We start from the raw sequence: 16477 nt of genomic DNA, 5'->3' as shown, positions 1-16477 counted from the left end.
TCCAAGGGACTCTAAAAGTCCATTTATCTATACAATGCGGCCAAAGTTGAGTTATAAAGTTCATAAATGTAATGAAGGAAATATTAGCTTTTCTTTTTCTAGGACTATTCAAAGAATTTCTATTTCCTGTCCATGTATACAGTGCAATTCTAAGTAATGAACTTTCGAATATAACCTAAGTAAATACCCAATTACAAATTAAGTTCATGGTTAAATAATAGAAAACCATAATTTAAGAAATTTCATCTATATTAAGATAATTATTTGGAAAATAATCAAATGAAAATTGTCTGTGAGTATTAAATACTATTTGCAGTATTACTGAGAGTGTCACAGGTAAGCATTTGAGGACATATGGTCTGGTTCTTCTTTAGCATCTATTACAATGATGTATGCTAACACCTTCAGTTTCATTCTAATAAAAAATACAATAGTAACACATGTAGTCACTGGGTGTGGATCTTTGCAAAAGTTAATAAGGTTTTTCAGGTCATAATTCTTCATTGGAAAAAAATACTTGAAAATGACATCCATGTCAGTTGCCAAAATTAATTGAGTTTTTTTGATTTAAAGAATGAATTAAAAAGTTTGTTTTCAGATCAAGATATTTCAACATTTGTTACTTCTAAAATATATTACTAGTGCTTTGAAATATTCACACATTCATATTTTGCTTTAATGAAAAATGGCCATAAGTGAATTTTCACCAATTATACAGCTACTTTAGTGGGCTTTTAACAGCAATAGAAACTCAAAAATGATAAACAAAACTGATCTAATGTAGAAGTTAATTTATAACATAAGAAATATTGGGCAAGAAACTCTTTTATGGGTTAGTGGGAGGACTGCTTAGTAGGCAATTAAATAACATTCTAGTCAGATGATATGCAAATTAACCTAAAATATGACCAGTAAGCTAGACTGAAGAGGGAACCAACACCCAGTGTCCAGTATATATAAAGGCCAATCCCAAAAGGTAGCAAGCACACTCAGGAAACCAGCTCTCTACAGTTTATAATAGAGGACTGACCTATGGCTACCACGTGTAATAACTGCTGCTCCGAAATCTACAGCTCTTCCTCCCTCAAGAATTCATGTCGTGAACCTATCACCTCATCCAGTGGACACTGCTCCCCTGAGGTGAGCTGTGAAGAAGCCCCTTGCTCTCCAAGTAGCAGCCTGCATAGCAGCATACCTGGTGATCACTTGCATGAACCCTGCAGTGAACACATGAGCTGCCAATCAACCAGCTGTGACAGAGGTGCCGGAAGCCCTTCAGGCTGCTCTCCAGTTGTTTCTGGCATGTCGGAATCCTATCAAGGAACTGGTTATCTTCCTAACACATCCCATGGCTCCAGTTTCTGTGGTCCAGCATTCCGTAAACATCCTGTGAGTTGCCACTTTCCAACCTACCAGTCTTATGGATATCAACCTTTGAGATACCTGACCTATGGTTTTCAACCACTGAGATGTCTTTCCTATGATCATCAACCACTGAGAAATCTATCTTATCAATGTCAACCTGTTAGCTGCATGTCTGATTATCATAGACTCACAAACTATACATACAGCATTTTTAACCCATACTCCTCTTCCCTGGGTGGCTGGCAGTATCATTAGTAAAGAAAATCATCATGAATATTGGAGACAACCTCAAACTCAATAACTTTGAGACATCACCCAGCTTCACATAAGAGCTCTCTTCATTCTGCATGGGGACACTATATATTGATATTCTGTACTAAAACTAACATTCTTTGTGCTATTTTAGGGGCTTGTATCACTTTTGTGTTTTAAATAAGTTTGATGTTTTTCGATCTGGGTAAAATTCTTTTTTTTTCTCTATGTTCATCTCAATTAAATCATAGCTTGGCATACAGATCATTCTAAACATGTGTCTTCATTTATGTCTACCTTTCTTTATCACTGGTTACTTCTTGAAATATGTATCTATAGCATTGAGGATTACTTTGGAGTAATCATGGAGGATGTTGATAATTTCTAGATCATTAAAAAATATTTAAAGGATTTACAAAAATATGAAAACACATGTAGCAATGTAACTTGGTAACTGCCAAAGTGTTTATGTACTATATTACCCAATTTGGAACTTGCTGTTAAAATTATAGAGGATGGAAAGATAAGTCATTTTAAGTTCTTGCCATACAGTGGTAAGGATCTGTGTTTTATCTCCAAACCCACATTAAAAAAAAAAAATGTTTGTACACACCTACAAAACTAGCTCTGGAGAGACAGATACGAAAAGTTCTCTGGGCCATAATGGCATAAATGGTAAGATCCAAGCCAATGAGAGACGTTGGGTCAAAGAAAATGAACAATGTTCCTGAAAATAATACCTGAGGTTGTCCACATGCATGTGCATACATGCGACCATACAGACACAAATAAACACATTTACACATAGTTTTGAAAGCCCCTTCAGGAAACTCAGTGTAATTTTGCTGGAATAATACTAATAAATTAAGTGTTGTAGCAGACAATCACACAAATATGTAGTGTTTAAACTATTTTCTGTTCTTCTGACATTACTGACTAAGGAAAAAGCTCAGTAAGGGAGACCTTCATAAAGTCATTATAAGGTAATTGGCAGAGACTTCAGGACAAATGTGCCTATCAAGATAACCCTAAGGATATATTTGACTGCAGTTTAGTTAGTGTATAACTCAGCACCTTGCCCTTATCTGCCCATAAAACAGGCTGTTGTATATGAGGCAATTTTGTGTCCAGGGAGAAGGGAATATAAAATCTGCAGGACATCCAATAATTTGACATAGAGAATTACCTGAGATGGAATTGAGAGCAGAAAGAAAAGGACAGAAATGAAAAAAAAGTATATATATATTCCTCATTGCCACTTTCATTATATGTTTGTCCTAAGTCCCAAATGTGAACATTGAAACTTGGTTTAGCAGAGCTTATATACTTAATGCTTTTTCTTTGTTTTAACAAAACTTGGATGTGTTCATGTGAGATTTTCATTTTGTATTCATCTTGTATGATGACTACAGAGCTTCAATCCTCTTTCCTATAACAGCAGTCTTTGAACTTACAGGATTCCTGTTGGTCATTTTAACTTAAAACTTCCATATTTAACTCATATGACCATTGTCCAAATTAACTTGGTATCCATAACCAGGCACTGTGACTTTACTTTGGTGATTGATATGATGCATGTACTTCCTATGCTGTCAGGAACATAAAAACTACCCTGAGATAGGCACTTCTGATATATGACACATTGACCCTCACTGCCAATATCATGAATAACATAATTATAACTTATTTGGTATTGTGAACGTGAATATCAAAATCATTTATGGGAAATGTACTGTGTGGATGGAGAAGTTTAAAATGAAGTAGAATAGATTATGGAATTTTCCTGAAACAGTGACATTTATTTTCCAAACTGAAGAATGAAATGAGAAAGGTGAATAAACGTCAGCCAAAGACATGGGAAAACAGGAAGCTGAAGGTACTAGGGTCAATACTTGAACAAAATCTTGGTATAATTAAGCAACATGTAAAATGATTGACTGGAGTGCTGAAAGACAAGTGCACAGTAGATGAGAATGTGGTGGTAGAAATTGTACTAAGTGTTAATGATATTCAAATACAAGGTGACTCAATTACATTCACATTTCTGGGGAAAAAATTCCTCACCAGAAGCACCTCATGGAAATCGCAGGCTTATTTCAACATATGTTTCAACGGAAAATATCCATTATGACAGAGGGAACTGCTGCATGTCACGTCTTCACATCAGCGGGGAGGAAGGAGAGAGAGCATGTGAGCTAGGTTGTCACCCTTCAAGGTCCCCACCCAGTGACACATTTCCTCCAGAAAGAATTGACTTCCTAAAGTTTCCACAACATTTCCAAGCAATGCCACCAATTTAGGATTAATTATTCAAACACATGAATTTACTGGGGACATTCTAAGTTCAAATGAACACAAAAAGATTTATTTTTATTCTCAGTATCCAGCAAAGATTTTATACTTTTAAATGAAAGATGGCACTATCTGGTTAGAAAAATATTTTTGAGGGAATAGAGAGATGGTTAAGTGGTTAAAGGAACTTGTTTGCAAAGCCTAATGCCTCTGGGTTCAATTACTCAGTATCTTTGTAAAGTCAGGTGCATAAAGTGGTACATAAATACATCTATACATACACACACACACACACACACACATACATACATACATACATTGAGGGTTTGCTTGCAGTGTCAAGAGGACTTGTATTACCATTACCTTTCTTTCTTCATCAATCTCTCCCCCTCTCTGTCTCTGTCTCTGTCTCTCTCTCTCTCTCTCTCTCTCTCTCTCTCTCTCTCTCTCTCTCTCTCTCTCTCTCACACACACACACACACACACACACACACACAGGCACAATCACTGAAAGACAAATAAATAAAATATTCTTAAGGTTTTTTTTGAAATTTTACTCTATACTCTAACATTTAAAGAGCTTAAAGCTGTCATGGCAGAACAATTCTAATACATACAAATAAGGACACTATCAAAAGAAGAACAAGAAAAAAGTGAAAGTATTGTCTGAGAAAATGATTGGGGATTTTCAGAAATTAAAGTTATACACCAATAAGTACTAAACTGAGAAATACAAAAAATATCAGAAACACACACACAGAGAGACAAACACAAACACACAGAGACAGGCATAACATAATTAAACCTACATAAAATTCAAAGACAACTGAAAATCTTGCAGAAAAATCTGACAGATAAAATCCATACCTGTACAGAAGTGAGATTAAGCATTGCAGGAGACACTTCTTCAGATACCATGTAAGCTAGAGGAAAGTAGAGTGGAATGTTTTAAATATTGAAGAAAAATAAATAAGCAACATGGGTAGTATTCTGTACCCAGTGAAATTATCCTTTAAAATTTTGAAGTTTTCTGATGAAGTTATCTGTGTGTGAGAAGTGGAGCAAAAAAAAATGACTTAACTTAGTACATCACTATATATTGATGACCAATAAGAGAAAAAAAGAATAAATACTGACACTTTAATTTATGGCTGGAAATAACAGTTAAATATAATTTAATTCATTGAGATGGGGACATATGACTTGCATTTGAATGATTTCTATTTGGATAACAATTCACCTTGAAAAATAAATTTTTCTAGTTAATAATAAGAAAAATAAAAGTTTAGTATGATAAGGCATGCTTGTAAGTCCAGCATTTAAATAGTAAAAAGTAAGGATATCAGAAGTTTAAGGACATCCTTGACTACAGAGCAAGTTTGGAAACAGTGTGGGTTACTTGAGACTGTCCAATAAATGCCCTAAACTAGGCATCTTGGAATATTGGAATACCTTTTTATAAACACAGTATAGAAATGTTAGTTTTATTTATCCAGTGTTCAAAAATATCAAATGGTTATCTACTTTGCTCACAGGACTGGAAATGAGGGATGTTGACATGAATAACCAAGCCTCTGCATCCTGAGCTACCAACATCTTCTGATTACGGAGTTCTGTAAACAAATATCACCAACAACATATATTACTGTATTAATTAATGTGTAAACAGACTTCTAAAGAGGAAGAAAGCATGAAGGAAAAAAAATAGCATTGGCCATCCTGGTAAAGTTCTGGGTGGCTGTTATTTTCCCCTTATATAAACTGAAAATAGGGCTGGAGGGATGGCTTAGCAGTTAAGGTGCTTGCCTGCAAAGCCAAAGGACCCAGGTTAGATGCCCCAAGAACCATGTAAGCCAGATGAACAAGGTGGCTCACTAGTCTCAAGTCTGTTTCCAGTGGCTGTATGCCCTGGCACACCCACTCTGTCTTTCCCTCTCTCTCTGCTCCTCTTTGTTGCTGTCTCTTTTCTCTTTCAAATAAATAAAATAAAATAAAAATTATTTCAAGCATGAAAATGCCTTCCAACTCCTCTATTAACGTTAAAAAAGTAAAAGGAATGTTTAAGATTCTGTGCATGAACATGGGTAAGAAGAAACTGAATTCCTCTCAGGGGTAGCAATTCATGACCTGAAGTGAACACCTCCCAGGAATTTGTTACAAGACACGGCAGAGGAGATGCAACAATTTGGAATTTTTGAGTCTTCAAAAGACCCATTTGTTTTAGATTTTATCTCTCGTGCTGTACTGGGAAGTGAGAATTTTTAAGAGGCTGACCTATGGGAGGTCTGCAAATGCTTGGATGTGTTCCTTTGAAGGGGTGATAGACACCCATTCTCTGTTCTGTTTCCTGACCCTGAGATAAATCTTTGAATATTGCCTAGCCACAGGACAAAAGAAATGGGGCCAACATACCATGAAATGAAATGTCCAAAACTATGAGTCCAAATAAGATTTCACTTCATTAGTTAATTACCTCAAGTATTTGTTCTAGTGATGGGAAGCTAACACAAGAAGGAGTGTGGCTGGTATAGTCTCTGAGATGGAAAGAACAGGAACTTCCAGGCCTGGTGGCCTATACATTTATTCCCAGCATTAGAGAGGCAGAGCTAGAAGGACCTCTGTGAATTACAGGTCAGCCTGAGCTAGACAGAGACCTTACCTTGCAAAAAGAAAATCAGGAACTTGGGAAATTTGTACATTAAAAATTACACTGAGGTCTAGAGAGATAGCTTAGCAGTTAAGGGGCGTGCTTGCCACCTTGTTCATTTGGCTTTATATGGGTACTGGGGAATTGAACCCAGGTCCTTAGGCTTTGCAGGCAACTGCCTTAACCACTGACCCATTTCTTGAGCTCTTTCTATACTTTCTATCCAAATTTTCCATAACCTTAAAACTGCCCTAAATATGAAATCCATTCATTAAAAAAAAAATATTAAAGGGCTGGAGAGATGGCTTAGCAGTTAAGGCACTTGCCTGCAAAGCCTAAAAACTCATGTCCAAATCTCCAGGTCCCACATAACCAGACACATAGTGACACAAGCTGCAATGTCACACATGCGCACAAGGAGGTACATAGGTGTGGACTTCATTCACAGCAGCTGAAGGCCCTGGTTTGCCCCATTCTCTGTCTCTGCATGTCTTTCTCTTTTTCTCTCCCAAATTAAAAAAAAAAAATACATTGAAATATTGAATGTTCTGAATAGGTCAGTGGAGAACAACTAAAAACAAGGTTGTTGTCAAACATTAAGTTCCTATAAACCCTGCTCAGTAATATGGGCTTTAAGGTTCAGGAAGCAGGGGTCATAGAATCAAAGTTGTGCATACAAATAATTTTAATAAATATGGAGGATATTTTAGACTTATGAACACAATGTAAAGATTAGTATGTTAACTATTATGAGAGAATAAAAATATCACCGATACTTAGATGTGGTTTTCATCATAATATCCTAACTTAATTGTGTTCACCACTACACAATGCTAACATTGGATATAACTTTCATTAGTTTATTGTTATTTCAGGCTACTGAATCATACAACTACACAGAAAGGGTGTAGACCTAAAAATAAAAAAAGAACAACATTGGCTGCTATATATTTTAGAAGGATTTTTGAATGGAATTAAATAATAGACCAGAACACATGTCAGTTAAGCAAGTATGTTGAGAATCTCTTGTTAGCCTTCAATATGTCATATATTGATGATAGCAGGTTTCTTGCAATTATGTCTTGCATCTAATTACTGTTTTACTTATTTTTGATTAATGATGGAGCCATACTTAGTTGGGTAACTCTACCCCTGTCTCGTACCATTAACCAGGTACATTTTAGTAGCAGCTATGATAATAAATCTATTCCAATCATGACCTAAAAAGAAAAAAAGATAGTAGCATCTTTACCTACATGCTGAGGAAAGATTGAATAGCCCACATGGTCATCATTTGTTTTTAAGTAACAAAGAATAAAAGAAGTGAATAGAAGCCTGAACTAACTCAGATGAACTCCAGGGACAGTGTACATATATCATGCTTCTGGTGGGAGGAGCAAAGTGAAAAAAAAAAAAAAAGAAATCTTTGGAAGCCCACATCAACTTGAAAATTTCTATTTTATCTAGAGTGCTTGATGTTTTTAGGAGAGATGGGAAAATATCAGTGAAACTTTTCAAACTTGTCTCAACTTCAACCCTGAATTACTCCAAACACTATTATTATCTTGTACCAGCGGGACACCACATACTGATGTGAACTGATCTAAGCCTTACTTTAAGAAGAATGTGTGCTTTCAGAACACTGACTTTCAAAATTTTAAGTAATATGTCAAAGAATATTCTATCTTCTGAGGCAAAATAATTTGAAAATCAAGGGATTAGATTACTTTACATTTGTTGCAGGTCATCTGTTGTTAATAAATAAATAATGATATAGAGGAAAATGTGGGTTTTTTGCCATGTGTTCTTATCTCACACTATAAATATTCCCTTGGTGCATGAGATTTCCTTATTTTCCTGAAAAACTCCATAAGCATTTTTTTCAATATATATCACAAGCAAAGAAGACACATCGAATTTTGAGTTCCTGACTCCCAGAGAACAACACTAAGATAGTAGAACAATTGTCCAGAAGAGCATCCAAGAAAGGGATCCTGAGTGTTTCTCTGCAATGCTATGTGGCTGCTTGCAGTGATTATTAACTATTGGTTTCACCTTTGATCAACTGAGAATAATATTGCAAAACATATTTCTAGCTATGGAATACATCTTTCTTCAGGAAGTAGATGTTTATACACACTAACTTGTATACAAAGGGAACAATCCATTGAGATCTAAAATAGTTCTTCCTATCATGTCTGACTTCTATAGTTCGAATTAGAACTGTCCTCCATACACTCATTTGTTTGAATTCTTCATCCTCAGCTGTTGCATTTTTTGTGAAGTTTGTGGAAACTTTAGGAGTTGGAGCGTGGTTGGAGGAAGCCATCCCTGGAGAGAGTGCTTGACATTTCACAATCCAAATTCACTTCCTGTTTGTCTTTGTTCTTCTGACTTTAGATGCAATGTGATGAACTGTCTTTATTTTCCTTCCAGCATAGTTAAATGCATCCTCTAGAACGATAAGCCAAAGTAAACTCTTTTCCTTTCTTTTGCTACTTCATGTCAATTAGTTACTGATAACAATAAGAGAATAACCAATATATCATCTAAGCATTTGTCAAACACCTTTCTCTATGTGCTCTTAAAATTATATCTGAGATTAGCTCAATTCAACCCTAATGTGTGTGTATATATGTATAATGTAAACTAAAATATCCTAGTAAATTGTGTCAGGTGAACATACCCATTAATTCTGGAATGTCAAGTATATCACATATATTACAATGAAGATACATCACATGAACTCCTTCAAGTCTTTGAAACTCAAAGTCAAATTTTATACATGAAAACTACAATAATGTCAGAGTAAAGCTCTTTCAAATGTATTCTTAGATGCTCTGTTCTCCATACAAATATATAGAGAACATCACACAATCTGAGTCTCAGCTGATTCTGGCAAAAATCTATAAATGTAAATAGTATGGAAACTACTTTATGATGTCGTCACTTCTGATGGCAGCATTAGAACTCTTCCTTGGAAATCAGGACTATGCATTCCTATGTGTTTTGTTCTTGTGTGGGATGAAGAGAATAAACATCTTTTCAAATGGATTTATTTTAATCAAAGTGTTATTGTGAGTGGGGCCAGAAGCAAAGTAATGCAACACACAGGAGACAGGTTATAAAGTACACATCGCTCAATCTGAAACTTGATGGGTGAGAATAAAATTATGATTGTAGATGTTTGCAAAACACAACCAACATTGCTTCATGGAAGGTGGAGCATCAACTACACAGGCAATATGGTAATGAATTAATGAAGTGTTGCAATGAACACTGGTGAAAATATGGGGAGAAAGCCATCAAGGTATATTCAAAGCCTTGCCTAGTTCTATTTAGACCTAGGCAAGCTGTGTTGCCTCTTATCTGAAATCCTGACTTCATACTCCGTCATATGCTCCAACATCAGGGTTCTGTAAAACTGTAGCTCCTACTTTCCTGGAACATGTTGCCATATTCTTGTCACCACTCCCTACCGTGCTTTTCTCAAGTAGTGTGATGTTAATGCTCAATGCTTAACCTACCAATGTTGAGCGTGGATCCTCGACAACTGGTTAGATTCATGGGCTAAACCTTCCATATATGAAACATCCAGTTCTAAAAACTGTGTCTTTGAATTATTTTTTGCTATTTGCCCAGTGTTTACTTTGCCTCCAAGCTCTACTGCGCACCTGGGTCATTATTCTTCCAAGTTAAACTCCTCCCAACTTCCATGGTCTACTGTATCTTGGAGTTTTTGCTCAGGAGGTCCCACCTTCAGCTGTAGACCTGTTCTTCATTTTCTGTGAGTACTATTCTTAGAACTTTGTGCCCATGGGCTAGAGCAATTGCTCAGTAGTTAAAGGCACTTGCTTGCAAAGCCAGCCAATCCATGTTTGATACCCAAGTACCTACATAAAGCCAGACACACAATGTGGCACATGCATCTGGAGTTGGTATGCAGTAGCAAGAGGGTCTGGCTCACCCCTGCATGTTCTTTCAGTCTCTCTCTCTCTCCCTCTCCCTCTCCCTCTCCCTCTCCCTCCCTCTCTCTCTCTCCCTCTCTCCCTCCCTCTCTCTCTCTCTCTCTCTCTCTCTCTCTCTTCCTTCTCTTTCTCTTTCTCCCATTGGTATATTCTTAGATAAGATGAAAGATATTTTATGACTATCTCTAAATAAAATTACTAAAAGTACATGGGAAACAATAGTTTTGAGTTATTTATCATTTTCAAAGCACTCAAGCCCTTTTAGTTTTATTAAGATGTATTAAATGTACGAAAAGGAACTGTGTGTGGCAAAAAAGAAGGTATGAGGGAACCATGCAAAAACCTGTTTGAACACTTCATATTACTTGAGTGTTAAAAGTGCACTTGTACTTTGTAACACTTATAAAGGAAATTGTAAACATTTTTGAATCTCAATAAACTGATTTGCCACAGTATAATTTAAATTTCAGGTGCTTCAATTTACAATTGACTACCATTTTAGTTTTTAACATCCCCACTACACATCCATTGTTCCAGCACCAAATTCTCTCAATCTGGGACCATGACATAGAGTCTTTACCATCTTAAATGCTAATCAAAGGAGGCAGATGAAAATATCATATAGGTATCTATATGCTTGTCTTTTAAGATTAGCAATGAGCAGAGCAGACTGTGATAAAATAGTAAAGATATTGCGTAGATGTACTTCTAGACAATGAAAAACGCATTATTTTAGAAGCTTCCCCTTCTGTCACTCATGAAAATCTTCACAGAGAAGATAGTTAATACTTTGAATCTACTTCTCTGTGACAGGTTTATATGAAAGTCACTTCTTAATTCAGCTTTTCAGTGTACTACTCACCTGGGGAACTTGATTTTTTTCACAAGCAACTTCTTGTATTCCAGTAGCTATAATCATTGTGTTGGTTATATTAAATGTGTCAGGTATAGTCATTTATGACCAATAATAATAACATCCCAAGGAAACCTATGAAAACACCTTTATCCTAGTTTTTAGATAAGAACACTCAAATAGGAAAACCTCCTCAAAGATCCTACACAGGTTGGATTTTAGTGGAATTTCTTCATCACTCACCTTGTCTGCAGGTTTCCTCATTCAGGGGATAACTCATGTAGAAGCCATTTGGAATTTGTCAATAATTTGGTAATTGGGATCTTCAGCTGAGAAAAGGGCACATATACACTTTAAATTTTTTTTTTTTTAAAAAATGACTTGCCTGTCTGGGTCCTGGCCCACTCTTTCTCTCTAGGCTGACTCACTTTGACATCAGGTATCCTCATGTTTGTTCTCTAGGATGCAGTGTCTACCTTGGGACTGTGATAACCTTCAAATTGCTCAGTTCATGCAACTTGGGTTTCTAAGATCAACATAGTAACATAATCTTATCTCCTTAAAACTCAACCGGTGGGCTGGAGAGATGGCTTAGCGGTTAAGTGCTTGGTTAAGCCTACGGACCCCAGTTCGAGGCTCGGTTCCCCAGGTCCCACGTTAGCCAGATGCACAAGGGGATGCACGTGTCTGGAGTTCGTTTGCAGAGGCTGGAAGCCCTGGCACGCCCATTCTCTCTCTCTCCCTCTATCTGTCTTTCTCTCTGTGTCTGTCGCTCTCAAATAAATAAATAAAAATTAAAAAAAAAAAAACTCAACCGGTATTTATGTTTCTCACTCCATAGCCCCCTCCCTTATTCTCTCTTTATACTTCTCTCTTCCTGTCCTTGCCTTCCTTCCCCCTCTTTACCCCTATCCGTTTTTCTCCTAGTTTTCTCCTCTTTGACCATTTGTCCATCCTTCCTAGCCTCTTTTTTCCATCCTTCTTTTCTTTCTTTCTTTCTTTTTTCTTCCTTCCCTCTTACAAACGGCAGTGAATTTTAGGGAAGATCCAGTAATTATAATAAAAAGAATACTATTTGACAATAATGCCAACAAACATTTGTAGGCCAGTGATAATAGTAAAATTTAAAATATAAAGAATCCCATTTATTAATTATATTTCTTTGTTTGGAAATTGTGGAAAGTCGATTTCAAAGCAGAGATTAGAGTAAATATCTGAGCACGGTACTCATTCTGTACAATCACATATAAATCCTTTCCAAACAAGTTGAAGGCACATGGAACAGTTATACAACTAGAGTTCTTGTGAATCTTTTGTCAAGCAAATTACTTTCCCTAACTATCTATGATATAAATATTTAATTTTGTCATTATTGTTGAGAGGACACCACTATAGATCTATAGATCTGTGTGTGGTAACATCTAAAAACACTCATAATGATTGTGATATTGTAATTGATGACTAGAATTCCCTAAATTAGAACCATAGACAAACAGGATTATTACCTTGTATCATGGCTATGTAATGCACTCCAGAAGTCTTTTCAGAAGAGTCTTTTCAGAAGTCTTTTCAGAAGAATGCAAAGGTTGGGCTCACCTAAGAAGTTATTGACATACTGTTGAAAAGTTAAGAATGAATAAAATTCAAATTCTTACCTTTCCATTGACTGTTATTATTTTTAAATGGTGGGTATTCATTCCTTTGTGTTCCCAAAATTCTAATTTATTTGTCTTTTGAAGTCACTAATGATACATTGAGCCAGTAATATCAAAGCAACAACAGGAGTATTCATTCTTTTAGGTCAATACTAGTAAATTTAAGTGTCCTTTGACTCAATATTTATGATTCATTTTCGATGAAAGTAAAGATTTGGATACATTTTGCTTTTCAAATCATGAGATTACTTTTAGTTCATTTAATTGCACCTTGGCAAGTGGAATTCACACATGGGAAAGGAAAATAAAATTTCTTATGACCTAAGAGGCTAGAAGGTATCTGCCATTATTTTCTTTAAGGGCCACTTAGTGAAAATTTAGCTGTCTCTGTTCTTCTGTGTTTGCCCTAAAGTATTTTTAACCTTTGGAAAAATTTGGAAAGAGATCCATAACTCTTTTTTAATGAGTTGAAAGGACTCCTCTGGCTCATTACAGGAAGTATTTTTTTTCTCGCTCTTCAGATGATGTTAGTATTTCTTTGAATTATGTAATGACTAGAAAGTTATTTGTTGCACTTTAAAAGTGGCTATGGATACAATGCACAATCACTTCAAACTATATAGTGGCCATCTATTACATTCATAGATATTTTCCTTCCAGAGTGTATTCATTTATTGTAACTGCTGTAACAAATTACCACAAACATAGAAATTTAAAATTTAAATAATAGAATTTTTTCTCTTTGAAGCTGAAGGACAAATGTCCAAAATCACCTCTATTGTCCTAATTTCAAAGGTCAACAATGCAAATTCTCCATGGTGCCTTTCGCAGGAGATCTGTCTCCTTTTTGGTAGCTACTCCAGGTTGGTGGCATTGCTAATCTTATGGCCATGCCATTGCAAGCTCTTTTGGTTTTGTAATTGTATTACCTCTCCTTACACTACTGTCTTTTTTTTTTATAAAAAAAAAAATTCCTGAGGGGTGAAATCCTCTCAACAATGTATAGTTTGCTTTTATACCTGCAATGACCCTTTTGCATAAACATGTGGCATCTAGTTGTTTGCAGCGTTAAGATGCAGGCATTGCAGGTGTATAGGTAATGGGTAGAAATCAGACTTCCCCAAATAGTACAAAACATAGTCATAGAAGAATTAATGAAAAGAATAAGCTTTTAGTAATAAAATGAAGCAGAATAATGAATAAGATTCTTCAGGACTGTGACAACAGTCCTTTCTCATAAACCTGACATTGCTGTGACCCTGAAATGCTCCATGCTCAATGTCTTCCAGAGATAGATAGCGACAAAGAGGGCAATTCTGAAAACACATTACATACCTAAAATACTGGTGTGAGCTTGAACATGCTCCCATTTGAACAGGATATTATGACAGTGTAACAAAAAATAAAAGGACAGGAAAGAAACTGAGTGAACTCCACCATCGTGACTCTCAGCATTTCATATGATAAAGCCTTATATTTAGAATATTTGTTGTGTTATACATTGTTTTGTTGGACTCATGCTTTTAATTTAAAATTACCTTTCTATTTAGTGCTCAGATTGAAATGGAGTGTGTTAATCTTATAGGTGAATGATTTGCTTATGGTGTTCTTATTTCCACTGAACCAGCTACAAAGGGATCTGAGACAAAAAGACCAAAAGTAACAGGAGAGGAACGGTGAGATGGCTTAGCGGTTAAGGCACTTGCCTGCAAAGCCAAAGGATCCAGGTTCAATTCCCCAGGACCCTGTAAGCCAGGTGCACATGGCACATGCATCTGGAGTTGATTTGCAATGGCTGGAGCCCCTGGCTTGCTCTCTCTCACACGCACACAAATAAATAAAGAATGTTTAAAAAATGAAAAAGAGCAACCTAATTCTTAAAAAAAAAAAAAAAGTAACAGGAGAGAGAGACAGAGAGGAAGAAAGAGAATACGAGCATCAACTAACATCTGTACTTTTCTCTATATCACCGGGATTCAGTAATTTAGAGTAAATTGACTACTGACTGCCATATTAATCTATTTTCCCTTATTTTTTTCTACCCCAGAGCTAAATCTTTCTGCACAAAATCTTAGGGCTCTACATATACCAATAATTTGCTGAAAATGTCATTTCCTACTTTTGATCCTTTTCACCTGAGAAAAGTCCCAGAAGGCATCAATATGTGTTAAGTGAAGTGATCGTTGTTGCTGCTGCCACTGTTGCTGTCACTTCACAGAATAAACACTGAGTAGACCCCTGAAGACATTGAGCATACTGTAGACTCAGCTGTCTGGAGAGTAGCTGTAGTTCCACACAGGTTATCCAAATAAGACATTTAAACATAGTCATTCAATCCAATGTAGTCAAAAACAAATTCAATGTGGGCATAAAATAAAATCAACATGTAAAAGAAAGAAAATAAAGAGTAAATAAATTTTATTTGGAGGAAAAAAAATATCACTTATGTGGCAATATTTAGGCTTTACAGCAGGGTACACAAGGACTGTGTTACATTATCATAGTCCGTGAGGAAAAGCACAATATTGACCAACTGGATTTCTTTGATGTCATTGCATAGGCACTCTTTAAGAAAAGGATTCCTTGCAAACATTTGTTGCTTAGCGACAAATAACCCCTGGGGACATGTTCAATTTTAGCCTGGAATAGGTCACCGTGTACCACTGGGATTGCTGTGACTCTTATGCATGGAATTTTATAGACATATCAGATGAAAAGTAGTCACCTGTGTATGGTCATGGTCAGGAAAGTCCTTGACATGTATTTGGAAAAACTAATTGTTTTCTTAATAGATCATAGCTTTATCTTTTTCTTTTAATTGATACTTTTAATATATGAACATATTGAACATTAGTTATCTTACCATCAAATAATATACTATGTCCCCTCTCCACAAAGCCCTGTTCCACTGGTCCACTAGGGCCCTCCTCAATGGTGTTGCTTGTAATCACAGTGGGATCTTTCGAGCAGTAATGTTGAGAAAGTCATCCCTCAGCTTATTTGAGAATGTTGGATCAAGTCTAGCCACATATTTCAATGTCAAAGACTGGAAAAATATAGGCCCTTGCTTTATTGAATCCTTATTAACCTTTTAATAACCATGCTTTAGAATCTTGTAGAGACATGAACTCTTGTTAACCAGTAATCGACAGATGAGAGAGAGCTTGCCTATTAATGTTAAACTCACTATTCATCAAACTCTGGTCTACAGATGGTGACTGATGGAGGATGGTCCAAGTGGTGATTATGAGCATTTTGAAGAATCAAAATAAACTTGTATGAGCCTAAAGACACCCGCAGCTGTGGATAAACAATGCATTAATGAGATGTTGATGTGTTATTGTGTCAAGCAAAGGGAAGGAAAACAGTCTGGAAAGGCCCCTGGCAACTTCCAGGGAAGATATAAGGAGTCCTCCAGTTGTGGCCACACCATATCTCCACCTGC

General features: G+C 36.1%; 1 protein-coding gene across 1 annotated transcript; it reads left to right on the top strand.

Moving 5' to 3' along the window:
- Nucleotides 1-1032: 1032 nt before the first annotated feature.
- On the top strand, nt 1033-1620 carry LOC101595720 (keratin-associated protein 26-1). Its single transcript, XM_004654554.2, has one exon. It carries the CDS (start codon nt 1033-1035, stop codon nt 1618-1620), a length of 588 nt encoding a protein of 195 aa, XP_004654611.2.
- Nucleotides 1621-16477: the final 14857 nt, after the last annotated feature.

The sequence above is a fragment of the Jaculus jaculus genome, chromosome 5 (assembly GCF_020740685.1).
Source record: "Jaculus jaculus isolate mJacJac1 chromosome 5, mJacJac1.mat.Y.cur, whole genome shotgun sequence".
In the NCBI taxonomy this organism is placed as follows: domain Eukaryota; kingdom Metazoa; phylum Chordata; class Mammalia; order Rodentia; family Dipodidae; genus Jaculus; species Jaculus jaculus.
Note: the sequence above shows the minus strand (reverse complement) of the source record. Positions and strands in the feature narration are given on the sequence as shown.

Bases quoted from the DNA above. Each gene is read 5' to 3' on its own strand.
- LOC101595720 (XM_004654554.2), top strand. From the start codon at position 1,033: ATGGCTACCACGTGTAATAACTGCTGCTCCGAAATCTACAGCTCTTCC.